Source organism: Mobula birostris, chromosome 6, assembly GCF_030028105.1.
Source record: "Mobula birostris isolate sMobBir1 chromosome 6, sMobBir1.hap1, whole genome shotgun sequence".
NCBI classification, from domain to species: Eukaryota; Metazoa; Chordata; class Chondrichthyes; order Myliobatiformes; family Myliobatidae; genus Mobula; species Mobula birostris.
This window is the reverse complement of record NC_092375.1, coordinates 38,019,230-38,036,678: the sequence shown is the minus strand read 5'-3', so window position 1 is coordinate 38,036,678 and position 17,449 is coordinate 38,019,230. Positions and strand designations below refer to the sequence as shown.

Below are 17,449 nucleotides of genomic sequence, written 5' to 3'. Positions count from 1 at the left end.
ATGGATGAGATGGGCTGAAGGGCCTGTTTCTGTGCTGTAGTGCTCTATAACTTTATGACTGTATGACGACAAAGTACTGCTGCACTCCAAAGAATTTTGTAATCTCCATTAACCTTTCTTCCATTGTCATTTTCTCCCAATTCAAGCTTGGCATACTTTTCAGAGAGGGTAACTTTTAAAAATAATTCTGCTGAAGTCAATGGACTAAGTACTGGAGGAAAGCTACAATATGCCGGCATTATTACATGATGTCAGATGACTCCCTAAGCATGATTATTCAGGGTGGTAGATGGGTGCTAGTCATGTGAACTAGTCTGTGTTTGATAGCACTGAGGTTCATAAGCATTGTTGGATATTAAGCATTGGCAGGGAAGAGTGTCCCTGTACACCCCTGACATGTTGCTAATAGAAGATGGTGAGTCATTTACCACAGAATATCCAGTCTATACCCTATCCAATGTTAGCTCATAAGCACAGAATCTATCTGACTTATCCAGCTCAGTTGATTCCTCTTGAAATCCAGGGAGAAGATTTCTTGTTTTAGTGATTTATTGAAGCAGGCTTGCTGTTGTAGCATGGGTCTTCTTACACCACTTCACTTCTCAGCCTCAGAACTTGGTGAGGTCATGGGGTAGTTGATAAGGGGCCACTCTTCTGCCATCAGCTAACCCACCACTTGATAGGCCTGGTGAATTGGGTGCGCTATTGAAGCCTGAGATAATGTGAGAGCAAACAATTAATTTTAGGAAATGAGACATGGAACTGTATCACTTAGAGTCTGTGACCATAAATCTGCATGAAAGGACGCTGTGGAGAAGTAATCCAGATTTGTGACCAGTGGAGCTGGTTCTTCAACAATGTGCTGCAAATTTAATGTGTAAGTCCAATCTCTCCCTTTTTACTTTGTATCACTTGATTAATGTAGTGCTTTGAACCTAGCTCTGATATTTAACTGGTAATATTTATACACAGTGCTGATATAAAAGCAAGCAGCAAGTTGACGTAGTCCACACACAGATTTGCAGCCCTGTGTAGCAAATCATAGACAGAACAGTCAGACAGATGGATTTACAAAAAGTATGAAGAACCCTAGTCACTGATTTTAATTCCTACATTGCTTCTTCAACAAGCCTTCATTTTTTTTTCACAAACATTTGTGAGATACTTTAGTAAAATGATATCGTAGAGATTAGCGACTGTTTCACAGAATTTGCTCTCTCTTGTTTTCCAAATGTGATGCCGGGTTTGTCCTTGAGACCCACAAATGAAGAGGAGGGAAACAGAAAGGAAAGCAGCAAGAATCTGTAACAGATTGCAAGAGACTATAAGACATAAAACATAGTTAGGCCTTTGGCCCATCGAGCCTGCTCCACCATTCGGACACTGATAATTTACTTCCCTCTCAACCCCATTCATCTGCCTTGTCCCTGTAACCTTTGACAAACTGAAGGAGGCCAGGAAATGGAATGTTCTACAGTCTGTGGATGTATCTAAATGTCACAGAAGAGTGGTATCTGAGAAAGCAATCTGGTAGAGGAACCCAACAGGTCAAGCAATATCTATGGGTGCAAAAGAAATGTTGAATTTTTGAGTCAACCTCCACCAGCCCCAGTCAGGAATCTATTGTATCTGAGGCAGCTCTGATGAAGAGAGAAAAATTATTTATCTCTGTGACATGTTTAAATGAAGTTTTAAGCTCAAAATCAGACACACTCTGCACGTGCCATGACGATGAAGGCCATTGTAGATTAAAGTCTAGAGATTACGCAGATGCTAGAAATCCAGAGTGATACAAACAAGATGCTGGATGAACTCAGCAGGCAGCATCGATGGAGGAAAATAAACAGGTGACATTTAGTGCCAAGAACCTTCATCAGGACTCACTCCAGCTTAAAATGTGTTATCATTTGCTCCTTCCAAAATGGTTCTGGTGACAGCAACCTATCAGCCAGTCTGCTGGTCACTGACCCACTGCTACAAATTGATCAGAATTCACCTTCCCTGTGGAGGTGAACTACAAACCTTTGTGTGCCACTAGCCTAGGCTGTAATTGATTTAAGTCATGTTCTTTCAGAGAGGTTCTGCCTCGTGACATTTGGGCAGACACTAATGTGCTTCCCTTCTTTTTGCAGAGTGTGGTGGTGTTCTTGGTGGAACAAATGGAAGCTTCAGGTCACCCAGCTATTCTAATAACCGGGAGAAAGCCATCGATTGTACTTGGAACTTAAAGGTAACTTGTGAAGTCACTCTTTATAAAATAAAATGCAGTTCCTAATAGGAGACTCTAATTCCTTCAGTGAAATAAGGCATGGAGTTGATAGCATCGATCATGGGAAAAAAGAAAACATGGCAAAGTGGTGAATTATCATATGATTTCAGATAAAGTAAACTCTCATCTACTGAAATTTGGAAAAAAATTGACCTCTCTTTTCCATACATATGTCCTAAAATTACTAACTGTAATCTTTTCCTGCTTTGAATCGGTGGACTGGACTGTATTCAGAGTTTCATCTTCGAGTCTGGATGAGTATGCCACAGTTGTTCCCGACTTCGTTAAAACCCGTGTGGAGTGTGTGCCTATGAAAGCTTACTGCACATTCCCAAACTGAAAGGTGTGGATGAACCAGGAGGTTCGTAGCCTGCTGAGGGCTAGATCTGTGGCATTTAAGTTTGGCGACCCAGGTCTGTATAAGAAAACCAGGTATGACTTGTGGAGGGCTATTTCAAGAGCAAAGAAAAAATTCCGAGTGAGGTTGGAGTCAACATCGGATGTACGTCTACTCTGAGAGGATTTGCAGGCCATTACTTCCTACAAAGCGAAACCAAACATCATGAATGGCAGCGATGCTTCACTACCAGACAAGCTTAATACCTTGTATGCCACTTTGGAAGGAGAATATAACTACAGCTGTGAAGATCCCTGCTGCACCTAGTGGCCCTGTGATCTCTGTCTTGGAGACTGACGTCAGACTGTCTTTCAGGAGCGCGAACCCTCGCAATGCAGCAGGCCCCAATGGAGTACCTGGTACTGCTCTGAAAACTTGTGCCAAGCAGTTAGAGGGTGTATTCAAAGACATTTTCAGTCCTTTACTGCTACGGTCAGACGTTCCCACCTGCTTCAAAAGAGCAACAATTATACCAGTGCCCAAGAGTGGTGTGAACTGCCTTAATGACTATCGTCCAATAGCACTGCGGTGATGAAATGCTTTGAGAGTTTGGTCATGGCCAGAATCAACTCCTGCCTTGGCAAGGATCTGGACCCACTGCAATTTGCCTATCGCCACAATAGGTATACAGCAAATGCAATCTCAATGGCTCTACACACAGCCCTAGATCACCTGGAAAATACCAACACCTATGTCAAGGTGCTGTTTGGTGACTATACTCAGCTTTTAACACTACCATTCCTACAGTCCATATCGATAAACTACAGAACCTGGGCCTCTGCACTTCCCTCTGCAATTGGATCCTCGACTTCCTAACCAGAAGGTCATAATCTGTGCGGATTAGTAATAACATAGCCTCCTCGCTGACGGTTTACACCGGTGCACCTCAAGGATGTGTGCTTAGCTCACTGCTCTACTCTCTCTATACCCATGACTGTGTGTCTAGGTATAGCTCAAATGCCATCTATAAATTTGCTGATGATACAACCATTGTTGGTGGAGAGGAGTGGGCCTACAGGGGTGAGTTATATTAGCTAGTTGAGTGGTATCACAGCAACAACCTTGCACTCAATGTCAGTAAGACCAAAGAGCAGATTGTGGACCTCAGAAAGGTAGGACGAGGGAACACAAACCAATCCTCATGGAGGGATCAAAGTGGAGAGAGTGAATAACTTCAAGTTCCTGGGTGTTAACATCTCTGAGGATCTAACCTGATCCCAACATATCGATGCAGCTATAAAGAAGGCACGACAGCAGCTATATTTCATTAGGAGTTTGAGGAGATTTGGTTTGTCACCTAAAACACTCGAATACTTCCACAGAGGTACCATGGAGAGCATTCTGACTGGCTGCACCACTTGTGATATGGGGAGCAGCTCTGGAACAGGATCGCAGGAAGCTACAGGAAGTTGTAAATTTAGCCAGCTCCATCATGGGTACCCGTCTCCGTAGTACCCAAGACATCTTCAAGGAGCGGTGCCTCAGAAGGGTGGCGTCCATCATTAGCGACCCCCATCACCCAGGACGTGCCCCCTTCTCATTGTTACCGTCAGGAAGGAGGTACAGAAACCTGAAGGCACACACTCAGCGATTCACGAACAGCCATTTCCTCTCTGCCATCTGATTTCACTACCTCACTTCTTTTTTTAATTATTTCTGTTTTACACTGGTATTTTTAATTTCATCATCGTGGCTATCCCTCGAGGTCCAGGATGATGGTCTTCGTTCTGAAGAAGTGGCCCACAGAGTGAAGACGCCTGTGTGTGTGTGTGTTTGTTTAACGTGTACTTGATGTTTTTAATTTAACTATTTAACATACACATATATACTTACCACAATTTATTTATTCTTTTATTTCTATAATTACCATGTATTGCAATGTACTGCTGCTGCTAATTTAACAAATTTCACAACATATTAAACCCGACTCTGATTTTCCCATGTAAGAAATGTATGCTCAGTCCAAAATGAACTATTACTTCTTTAAAACATTATGTTCTCAAATCTGATTTTTTTTGATGTTGGATGAAAGAAAAATGTTAGCTGTAAATGTTGGGATGCAGCGAAGGTGACTGAAGAAATGGCAGAGATTTTGCATTGCTCTTTATGATGAAACAAGTAAGATGCTGGAGCAACTCAGCATCTCTGGAGGGAAATGGACAGTTTGCATCTTGGGTAAAGACCCTTCATCTGTGTTCAGCTGAATGGTTTTGAGGGGTCTCAACCCAAAATATCAACTGTCCATTTCATTCCACGGATGCTGCCTGAACCTCTTACTTCCTCCGATATTCTGTTTGTTGCTCTGGATTCCAGTATCTGCTGTATTTTATGTTTTAGTGCTATGGTCGTAGATACTGTGCTCCATTTGTTTAATTAAGAAATAAGGTGAGGGGTAGGGGAATGCCTGAACAATTGGTAAAGAACTACAGAAATAGAGATTACAGTGATCGTCGAGTGTTTTATTTTTTCTACCCTTTATAACTGACTGATTTATTTCTGGGCCATCGCAATTATGTTATGCACTCCACTGAAAGCAGCCTGAATCGTTTTTCTAGCCAATTGTAGGAGTCATGTACTTACTTTCCATCTCGCAAACACGAGGAAATATGCAGATGCTGGAAATTCAAGCAACACACACAATCACCAGCATTTTTTGTGTGTGTTACTTTCTGTCTGTCTAGATTGTATTTTGTGTTACACATTTTATTATGGGTTTTGATAATTTGTCATGTGGGTCTTGGTGTGGTAGAATTCAATGAGTATATTCACGTGGTCACGCTTTGTATTGTTAGTTTAGTTAGAGACTTGGATTTTTTTTGTTGACTACTTAATTTGCTTTTTTTCACTTATTACATTAAATCTGCTAGCTGTAGTTCATTTTTGTTACTATATTTAAAAGTTCATCTTTGCTGGTTTTGTAATAAATAATCAAACGTACTTTTTCTCGACTTGGAATGTAGTTACTTGGAAGTGTATTATACATTGTCGAGTTCCTCACTCAGCCTCTTAGCAGTTTTCGGTTTGCTTTTCAAGTAACTGCGACACCAATGAAGATATACTGAGGTAAACATGAGGAATTCAGCAGATGCTGGAAATTCAAGCAACACCCATCAAAGTTGCTGGTGAACGCAGCAGGCCAGGCAGCATCTCTAGGAAGAGGTACAGTCGACGTTTCGGGCCGAGACCCTTCGTCAGGACTAACTGAAGGAAGAGTTAGTAAGAGATTTGAAAGTGGGAGGGGGAGGGGGAGATCCAAAATGATAGGAGAAGACAGGAGGGGGAGGGATGGAGCCAAGAGCTGGGCAGGTGATAGGCAAAAGGGATATGAGAGAATTATGGGACAGGAGGCCCAGGGAGAAGGAAAGGGGGGAGGGGGGAAAAAACCCAGAGGATGGGCAAGGGGTATAGTCAGAGGGACAGAGGGAGAAAAAGGAGAGTGAGAGAAAGAATGTGTGTATATAAATAAATAACGGATGGGGTACGAGGGGGAGGTGGGGCATTAGCAGAAGTTAGAGAAGTCAATGTTCATGCCATCAGGTTGGCGGCTACCCAGCCGGAATTTCTCCTCCAACCTGAGTGTTCTCCAACGGGAGATCGTTTTGCTGAACACCTACGCTCTGTCCACCAGAGAAAGCAGGATCTTCCAGTGGCTGCACATTTTAATTCCACATCCGATTCCCATTCTGACATGTCTGTCCACGGCCTCCTCTACTGTAAAGATGAAGCCACACTCAGGTTGGAGGAACAACACCTTATATTCTGTCTGGGTAGCCTCCAACCTGATGGCATGAACATCGACTTCTCTAACTTCTTCTAATGCCCCACCTCCCCCTCATACCCCATCTGTTACTTATTTTTATACACACATTCCTTCTCTCTCTCTGCTTTTTCTCCCTCTGTCCCTCTGACTATACCTCTTGCCCATCCTCTGGGTTTCCCCCCTCCCCCCCTCCTTCTCCCTGGGCCTCCTGTCCCATGATCCTCTCATATCCCCTCTGCCAATCACCTGTCCAGCTCTTGGCTCCATCCCTCCCCCTCATGTCTTCTCCTATCATTTTGGATCTATCCCTCCCCCTCCCACTTTCAAATCTCTTACTAACTCTTCCTTCAGTTAGTCCTGAAGAAGGGTCTCGGCCCGAAACGTCGACTGTACCTCTTCCTAGAGATGCTGCCTGGCCTGCTGCGTTCACCAGCAACTTTGATGTGTGTTGCATATACCGAGGTATTTTGTTTTCATTTACATAGAGCATGGAACAGTACAGCGCAGGAACAGGCTGTTTGGCCTACAGCTAAAATCCATATTAAAATCACCCAAACACTAATCCCTCCTATCTACATTATGTCCATACCCTCCATCCACGTGCCTGTCTAAACGTCTCTTAAAAGCCTCTAAGGTATTTGCCTCTACCACCATGGTAGGCAGCGTAATCCAGACATCCACGACTCTCTGAGTAAAAACATTACCCCTCACATTCTCCTTGAACCTGCCCCTCTCATGTTCAATGCATGCCTTCTAGTATTAATCATTTCAACTCTAGGAAACATACTCTTTTTCTCTCTATCTATTCCTTTCATAATCTTGTAAGCCTCTATCGGATCTCCCCTCAGCTTTTGGCACTCCAGAGAAAGCAACCCAAGTTTATACAGCCTCTTGTGATAGCACATGCCCTCTAAACCAGGCAGCATCCGAGTAAACTTCTTCTGCATCCTCTCCAAAGCCTCAACAGCCTTCCTATAGTGGGGCGACCGGAACTGTTTGTAGAGTATTGCATATTTATAACATAAGATCTGTCAGTATTAAAATCCTGATGTTTTCCCCCCTTTTCATTGCTGTAGCTGCAGGAACATTTTAGAGCCAAAATTGTTTTCAAAGATTTCAAGCTGGGTGGATCTCCAAAGACAGGACAGTCGTGCGTAACTGATTATCTGGAGGTTGATAGTCAAAGGTAAGCAGAATACTCGGCTATGTTACACTTAAAGTTTTTAAATCTCTACTAATGGAAGTCAAAATGGGCAACAAAATAGCATTGTGTAATGCCTTTATAGCACCAGAGACCCAGGTTCAATTCCACCACTGTCCATCAGAAGTTCATAAGTTCTCCCCATGACCGTGTGGGTTTCTCCCACATTCCAAGCACATACGGGTTACTAGGTTAATTGGTCACATGGGCGTAATTAGGCAGGCTGTGCTCATTGGGCTGGAAGGACCTGTAACCATACTATATCTGTATATAAACTAAAATTAAAATAAAATTAATGATCCCACCAGATAATAAATTGAAATCATGAAACATAGGAACGTGAATAAAACATAGTAACACAGGATGGAGATGCTTAAAAGTGAACATTTATAGTGTGAAGATACTTAACTAGAATATGTTAAGAAGATTATTTTTTTCCATGAAATTTACAGAATTTCTCACCATACTTTCCTGAGCAACAAAATTCTTCACTATTTCTCTGTGTAAAGTTCTGCTCATTGCACACCAAGTGGGACCTCACCAGTGCTTTATTAAGCCTCAACATTACATCGTTGCTTTTATATTCTCGAAATGAATGCCAACTTTGCATTTGCCTTCTTCACCACCAACTCAACCTGAAAATTAACCATTAAGGGATCATGCACAAAGACTTCCAATTCCTTTCGCGCCTCCGTTATTTTGAATTTTCTCTTCACTTAGAACATAGTCTAGGCTTTTATTTCTTCTTTTATTTCAAAGTGCATGACCATATACTTCCCAACACTGTATTCCATTTGCCACTTCTTTGCCCATTCTCTTAATCTATCTACGTCCTCCTGTAGCCTCTCTACTTCTTCAAAACTAACTGCCCCTCCACCTATCTTTGCACTGTCCGCACACCTAGCCACAATTCCACCAGCCAAATCATTGACATATAACATAAAAAGAAGCGGTCTCCACACAGATCCCTGTAGAACACCACTAGTCACTGGCAGCCATTCAGAAAAAGCTCCTTTTATTCCCAATCTTTGTCTCCTGCCAATCCGCCAATGCTTTATCCACTCTGGTATCTTTCCTGTTATACCATGGGCTCCCTGATCTCACAGTCATTCATATCTCTCTTGGTGAACACTGAAGTTAAGTACTCATTTAGTGCCCTGCCTGCTGCTTCTGGCTCCTGGCTAAAAATTCTCCCCTTTGTCCTTGAATGACTATGGTCGTTGGTGGGGTGGCTGGTTAGGGTTTTACATATTTTTATTTGTAGAATATGTGATAAATGTAAATGGTAAAGGAAGGAGATTGTAAGTTTGGAAGAGTGAGAAATAGAAGTTAAAAAATACCACAAACTGTAGGGGAAATTAATCCACTTCTTAGAAAAACAGAAGTTCTACAGGATGCAAAACATGGAAACAAAGAAAGTAGAAGAGAGGAATGTTCTTTGGAGGAAGTGAAGTGAGAGGATGCAGTCCAAGTAGTGGTGAAAATCAGCTGTGAGGCAATAGTAGATACCGATTATAGTACAATTCACGAAAAGGAGATAGTGGCAGGGAAGGGTGGGAAGAAGAACCATGGGATGGTGAGAAGATGATAATAATTGACAGAATAGTTTATGAAATTTTCCAGTTGGTAGAAGATCAAGAAACATCACTGAACGTCACTAGAATAGGAGGTGAAGAATGGAACTGAGTAGGACAGAAATAGGAATGTTTCACATATCCTATGATAAAGGTTGGTATTGTAAGGACACGTACATGAGGCAAAGGATGATGACTGTGGCAGAGGACTGGTTCTTCCAATGCTCAGTGAACAAGTGTGGGAGCCTGAGGTGTTAAGATGAATTCAGATTGTGGGTTTCAGAAAGTGTAAGATGAGGGAACACATGCCATTCGTCATAGAAAGATCAGAAGTGGAAAGAGTGAGCAATTTCAAGTTTCTGGGCGTCAGTAGCTCTGAGGATTTCTCCTGGGCCCAACATACTGATGCAGCTACAAAGAAGGCACGACAGCAGCTAAATTTCATTTGGAATTTGAAGAGGTTTGGTATGTCACCAAAGACACTCGCAAACTCCTGCAGATGTACCATGGAGAACATTCTAACTGGCTGCATTATCATCTGGAATGGCAGGGTGAGGCTGTCTACTGCACAAGACTGAAATAAGTTGCAGAGACTTGTAAACTCAGCTCCATCATGGGCACTAGCCTGCATAGTATCCAGGACATCTTCAAGGAGCGATGCCTCACAATGGAGGCATCCATCATTAAGGACCTCCATCATTGAGGACACATGTTCATGAAGTACAGGAGCCTGAAAGCACACACTCAATGAGTCAGGAGCAGTTTCTTCCCTCCTGCCATCAGATTTCTGAATGGACATTGAATCCATAAACACTACCTCATAATTTTTTATTTTTATTTTTGCACTACTTCAGAATCAGAATCAGGTTTATTATCGCCGGCATGTGACGTGAAATTTGTGAACTTAGCAGCAGCAGTTCAATGCAATGCATAATCTAGAAAAAAAACACAAAATAAAATAATAATAATAATAATAATAATAAATAAATTACAGAATGTGTATATTGAATAGATTTTAAATCGTGCAAAAACAGAAATACTATATATTTTTTAAAAAGTGAGGTAGTGATCACGGGTTCAATGTCCATTTAGGAATTGGATGACAGAGGGGAAGAAGCTGTTCCTGAATTGTTGAGTGTGTGCCTTTAGGCTTCTGTACCTCCTACCTGATGGTAACAGTGAGAAAAGGGCATGCCCTGGGTGCTGGAGGTCCTTAATAATGGACGCTGCCTTCTGAGATACTGCTCCCTGAAGATGTCCTGGGTACTTTGTAGGCTAGTACCCAAGATGGAGCTGACTAGATTTACAACCCTCTGCAGCTTCTTTCAGTCCTGTGCAGTAGCCCCTCCATACCAGACAGCGATGCAGCCTGTCAGAATGCTTTCCATGGTACATCTAAAGAAGTTTTTGAGTGTATTTGTTGACATACCAAATCTCTTCAAACTCCTAATGAATGTAGCCATTGTCTTGCCTTCTTTATAACTGCATCAATATGTTAGGACCAGGTTAGATCGTCAAAGATCTTGTCACCCAGGAACTTGAAACTGCTCACTCTTTCCACTTCTGATCCTAAAATGAGGATTGGTATGTGTTCCTTTGTCTTACCCTTCCGGAAGTCCACAATCAGCTCTTTCGTCTTACCGATGTTGAGTGCCAATTTGTTGCTGCGACACCACTCTACTAGTTGGCATATCTCACTCCTGTACGCCCTCTTGTCACCATCTGAGATTCTACCAACAATGGTTGTATTGTGAGCAAATTCATAAATAGTATTTGAGCTATACCTAGCCACACAGTCATGGGTATAGAGACAGTAGAGCAGTGGGCTAAGCACACACCCCTGAGGTACACCAGTGTTGATCATCAGCGAGGAGGAGATGTTATCACCAATCCACACAGACTGTGGTCTTCCGGTTAGGAAGTTGAGGATCCAATTGCAGAGGGAGGTACAGAGGCCCACGTTCTGCAACTTCTCAATCAGGATTGTGGGAATGATGGTATTAAATACTGAGCTATATTTGATTAACGGCATCCTTACGTAAGTGTTTGTGTTGTCTACATGGTCTAAAGCCGTGTGGAGAGTCATTGAGATTGCACCTGCTGTTGACCTATTGTGGCGTTAGGCAAATTAAATAACTTATTTACTCACTGTAATTCATTTTTTCTCTATTATTATGTATTGTATTGTACTGCTGCCACAAAGACGACAAATTTCATGACACATGCCAGTAATATTAAACCTGATTCTGATTCTGAATTGAAGTGTAGAGGGATTGGATGTGAAGGTATGATAGAGTGAGGAACCAGGAAACAGTTAAAAGTGTGTTCAAAGCATCATAGGTAAAGACAGTAAAATAAGTTTCTGAAGTCAATTTTTTTACACAGATGTTAAAATGGTGGAATTCAACTTTTTGAGTTTTTAAACAAATTATCTTCAGATTTCATCAACTTAGTGGGATGGCCCAGTAAGATGTTAAATCCAAAGGCCACATATGACTTCAGTCCATTTCAGATTTAATGGAGGCTGATTAAGGCATGACATTTAGGCTATACGTAACAGGAAAAGTCTGAAAGCCTTTGATTAAACCTGCTTTGCTAGTTGTGGGAAGCGTGATAACTGGCAGAGCTAAGATAAATGTTTGTTCTGGCACGCAAGCTCCCTTGGAGTGAAGTCATTTTCCTCTACTTTGTTCCCTGTCCCCAAAATCAGAGGTTAGAAGTCATTTCTATACCTAGACTTAAACATACCTTCATAACTGAAATCCAATGTCACCCCTCTCCACCCACATACTCCCACAGACATCTGACACCTTCTCCTACTTGGAGTTTCATTCAAAGAAGTGTTCCTTGCTCTGTAAATCACTGTAAATCAGCATAACTTCTTTACAGAAACCTAATCAAAGTAAAAGTACACAGACTGCTGAGAAAAAACGCAGTGTAAGTTGCAGGCTTTGGTGTTTTCTGGCAGAACTTTCTTGCAGAAGTCCAAACCTGCCTATGTAGAACACCCCGATCAAGTTTAGCCAGCTTTCTCAATACACAGATGCAAAAACTTACCAGCAGGTGCTAACCACAGTCAGTAACTGATATGCACTCTTTTAAATGCAAATAGATTCACGTCCTTGATACGTGTTCAGATTCATGCCCACAAGTGTGTCATTATGCTTTACTGGTGAAAAGTACTGAGAGCAGGAAATTGCTGACGTTATCCTGAACTTACATTGAGGAATGTGTGTATAGGTATCCAAGAGTCCATTCATTTCATTGAAGGTTTTACAATTCTGAGGTACAAAGGTAAGATCCAATATTTGTTTTATTTATACTTACAGGGACATTTTAAATTATTTGGAATTTGTACAATGCTCAAAGTAAACGTATTATCAAAGTATGTATATGTCACCATATACTACCCTGAGATTCATTTTCTGGCAGGCATTCACAGTAGAACAAAGAAACACGATAGAATCAATGAAAAATTACATACAAAGAGTGACAAACAACCAATGTGCAAAAGAAGACACGCAGTCCAAATACAGCAAGACATATAATAATAATCTTCCATGTTGTTACATTGACTACCAAAAAGCGTTTGATTCTGTCCTACATTCATGGTTAATAGTTCTTAATATATATAAACTACACCCAGTACTTGTGAAATCCCTTCAATATCTGAAGCATTGGTGTGCTTTAATCACCCTATCTATTAACAACCAAAAAAGAACTACCACCACTATCAAAATAAATTGAGCCATTTTCTAGGGTGAGTCTCTAAGCCCGCTATGGATTTATCTAGCTTCAACCCTGCTTTCTAATTATTAAATCAGATTAAGTTGGAGTATCAAAACAGAAAGAACCAAATGAATTATACCTTGACACACCTTCTATACATGGATGATTGCTAAAGCAATTAATTCAAATAGTGGAAATATATTCTAAAGATATAAACATGAACTTTGGACTAGATAAGTGCAGAACATTAACCATAAAGAAAGGTGCGATAGACCTGGTAGAATATAAAACAGAGCAGCAGGATACAGTACAACTGATTGTTGAATATGAAACGTATGAGTATCTGGGATAACAGTAAACAAAGAACATAGATCATAGTGCGATAAAGAGAAAACTTCCAACAGTATTTACTCCAAGGCTTAAGGAAATCTGCCAAACAGAGCTCAATAGTAAAATTATAAAAGACGTAAACATTTTCGCGATACCCATATTAACATAGTCTTTTGGCATAATATCTTGCTCCAAAACTGATCTGGAAAATTTACAAAGAAAAATAAGAACTGAAATGAAAACTTTAGAAAACTCTATGTACACTCAGACGCGGTCAGATTAACACGACCTAGGACAGGAACAACAAATATAAAATATTTACACAACAGTCAAATAATATATATTTTCATCAATGAAAACAGGATTCAGTACTCCATGTGTGCATATGCAATTCTAATAAGAAGTACACACCATTAAACTTAAATGAAAGCACAATCCAAAAAAATAAAGAAATTATCAAAATAGTTAGCCAATGCAAGAGCATGACCCTTCATGGAAGACATCCCCACAGTCTGAGTAGACTAGATGTCGACAAGCAAGTGCTGAATGCCTGACTCAGAGTTGGAGACCTTTCCCCAGAAACAGAAGGTTTCCTTGTGCAATACAGGCCTAGGTGGTTAACACAAAAAATATCAAAACTACATAATAAAAGACCAACAAATTCATGATGATAAATCCAGAAAATGCCAAGAGAAACTAGAAATGATCCAACACATTACAGGATCCTGCAGCAATTTAACTCAATCCGATTACTTACACAGGCACAATCAAGTGGCGAACATCATTCACCAAAATCTTACTTTAAAGTCTAAACTCATAAAAGAAACCATACATTACTATAAATACAAACCTGATCCAGTTTTAGAGTCAGAGTCCCACAAGTTATATTACAACTAATCTGTTATTACAAATAGGACAATCCATTCTAACTGTCTGGATATAATAATACAGGATACACAAGCAAGAGCAACTTACTTAATAGACATAGCTATTCCATACACTCATAACTTACAAAAATCAATAAGTGGAAAACACCAGAAATATGGTGAATTAAAAGAGGAGATTGAAAGACTATGGAGCATGAACAGGGTGTACATTGTCCCAATAGTAATATCTACAATTGCTTTCATTCCAAATTCACTATACAATAACATTAAACAATTAGGCCTACACAGCAATATTTATGTAAATGCCCAGAAAGCTACAATACTAAACACAACTAGAATAGTCCAAAAGTTCCTAGCAATTGAGAAATGAGTGTTCTTGCCTATGCCTGTACCTCAGGTTTTACCAGCTTGAGCTGAGAACATCAGTAAAAGTCACTGGGAAAAGAGGGGAAGAATGGGACTGAGGACAGGAAAAGGAATGTTTCAGATATCCTCTGATAAAGGTCAGTATTGTAAGGGCACATGCAGTAAGGCAAAGGATGGTGATCGTGGCAGAGTTCTGGGTCTTCCAATGCTCAGTGAACAAGTGTAGCAGAGAAAATATATATAATAATAAATAAGTAAATAAATAATAGTGAAAACATGTTGTAGAGTCTCCATACTATAGGCTGTGGCAACAGTTCAGTGTTGTTATTTTCAGATTATCTTAACTATTTCTTCCTTTTCTATGTTACTTTAGTTGTTTTTCTGTGCATTCGAGAATCCTTTGCAGAATGACTACCTGAAATCTCTCTATTGTCAATCATGGCAGCAAACCACTGAATTTAAAGAATGGCAACAAAGGTACCCTATCCGTTTCATTGTGCTAATGGCATTTCTTTTCTGATTCCTTCTCTAGATTCTGTGGAGACCATCAGAGCTTTTGTCTCTCCAGTAATAGTTCCAGTTTACAAATACAATTTCATGCCAATCAAATCAACACAAAAGGCTTTGCTGCTGACTACATGGCTATAGATGGTAAGAAATTATGTTCCTTTCTTAAGCTTTATACCTTATACTATATTGTCGCCAAACAATTGATACTGGAGCGTACAATCATCACAGCAATATTTGATTCTGCGCTTTGTGCTGCCTGAAGTACAAATCAATAGTAAATATTAAAAATTTAAATTATAAATCATAAATAGAAAATAGAAAAGGGAAAGTAAAGTAGTGCAAAAAAAACGTGGGGCAGGTCCGGATATTTGGAGGGTACGGCCCAGATCCGGGTCAGGATCCGTTCAGCAGACTTATCACAGTTGGAAAGAAGCCTTTTCCAAGTCTGGCTGTTTGAGTCTTCAAGCTCCTGAGCCTTCTCCCGAAGGGAAGAGGGACATAATGCGTGTATAGATAATCGAACTCAGGGATCATTATAAATGTAGAATATTGTATTGCATTAATTATAATACAAACAAAATGCTGGAGGAATTCTGTAGATCAGAGAGCATCTATGGAAAGGAATAACCAGCTGACGTTTCAGGTTGAGAACCTTCATCCAGCCTGAAATATCAACTGTTTATTCCTTTCCATAGATGCTGCCTGACTTGCTGGGTTCCTCCATCATTTTGTATGTGTTACTCTGGATTTCCAGAAACTGCAGAATCTTTTGTGTTTGCTCAATTAATTACTATTGAAGTTATCAAACTAAAGTGACATTCATCTGTAATGAAAATAATTCTCCAGGGATTATTACGTAATGGATCTGTGTGTTCCAGAAATGGAACATATGGGGATGGAAAAGTGTTACTGTATTTTGATGCTTAGCTAGGATATGAGAGTCAGACAGGACAAAAATATCATGTAAAGGATCACTGGTATTTCTGATGAACATTGGAAAGGTTGACTCCTGCTTCTGTTTCCGGTATTTTGAATTTCCTGGAATTCTTGCTAAATTTAATGTGAAATCAGTAGCTGAAAATGTCAAGATAAGTGCTTTGAATTATGGTGATCTGATCGTTGAGTTGAGAGAGTGACTGGGGCTTTAGATTCAAGGCATGGTTAGTTGAATGAAGATTCCATTCCCTTGTTTTAAAACTTTTATTTAATCTGCTAACACTCCACGTACATACCGTAAGACATAGGCTATTTGTCCCATTGGGTCTGCTCTGCCATGTGCTCCAGATGTGCTTGTATTCTGAGACTGTGTGCTCTGGTCCAAGACTCCCCCACTGCAGGAAACATCCTCTCCAGTCTATCTAGGCCTTTCAATATTTGGTAGGTTTCAATTAAATTCCCCCTCATTCTTCTAAACACCAGCGAGTACAGATCCAGAACCATCAGACACTCCTCATACATTAACCTGTCATGAAATTAGTTGATTCATAGCAACAGCTCAGTACAAAACATAAAGCTTACTGTAAGTTACAAAAATAAATAAATAGTCTAAAAGACAAATAATGAGGTAGTGTTCCTGTGTTCATAACTGTCCAGAAAACTGACGGTGGAGGGGAAGAATCAGTTCCTAAAGCAATGAGTTTGGGTCTTCAGGCTACTGCACGGAATCAAAGTAAGCTACAGTGATTGTACCACACATAAAAGTTGCTGGTGAACGCAGCAGGCCAGGCAGCATCTGTAAGAAGAGGTGCAGTCGACGTTTCAGGCCGAGACCCCTCGTCAGGACTAACTGAAGGAAGAGTGAGTAAGGTATTTGAAAGTTGGAGGCGGGGGGGGGGGGGAGATCCAAAATGATAGGAGAAGACAGGAGGGGGAGGGATGGAGCCAAGAGCTGGACAGGTGATTGGCAAAAGGGATATGAGAGGATCATGGGACAGGAGGTCCGGGAAGAAAGACAAGGGGGGGGACCCAGAGGATGGGCAAGGGGTATATTCAGAGGGACAGAGGGAGAAAAAGGAGAGTGAGAGAAAGAATGTGTGTATAAAAATAAGTAACAGATGGGGTACGAGGGGGAGGTGGGGCATTAGCGGAAGTTAGAGAAGTTGATGTTCATGCCATCAGGTTGGAGGCTACCCAGACGGAATATAGGGTGTTGTTCCTCCAACCTGAGAGTGGCTTCATCTTTACAGTAGAGGAGGCCGTGGATAGACATGTCAGAATGGGAATGGGATGTGGAATTAAAATGTGTGGCCACTGGGAGATCCTGCTTTCTCTGGCGGACAGAGCGTAGATGTTCAGCAAAGCGGTCTCCCAGTCTGCGTCGGGTCTCGTTAATATATAAAAGGCCACATCGGGAGCACCAGACGCAGTATATCACCCCAGCCGACTCACAGGTGAAGTGTTGCCTCACCTGGAAGGACTGTTTGGGG

The 17,449-nt window shown here is 41.0% G+C and overlaps 1 protein-coding gene across 2 annotated transcripts in view; it reads left to right on the top strand.

Moving 5' to 3' along the window:
* LOC140198950 (suppressor of tumorigenicity 14 protein homolog) overlaps positions 1-17,449 on the top strand; it is a 119,149-nt gene that overhangs the window by 94,254 nt on the left and 7,446 nt on the right. Inside the window, exons 9-12 of one of the 2 annotated variants that reach the window (XR_011886298.1) lie at positions 2,133-2,230; positions 7,503-7,612; positions 15,046-15,164; positions 16,617-16,692. Coding sequence is in view for 1 of the 2 variants with exons in the window: in XM_072260251.1 (XP_072116352.1) it covers positions 2,133-2,230; positions 7,503-7,612; positions 15,046-15,164 (327 nt within the window). In the remaining variant the exon portion in view is untranslated. The remainder of the gene's footprint in view (positions 1-2,132; positions 2,231-7,502; positions 7,613-15,045; positions 15,165-16,616; positions 16,693-17,449) is intronic. The other variant, XM_072260251.1, reaches the window with a different exon arrangement.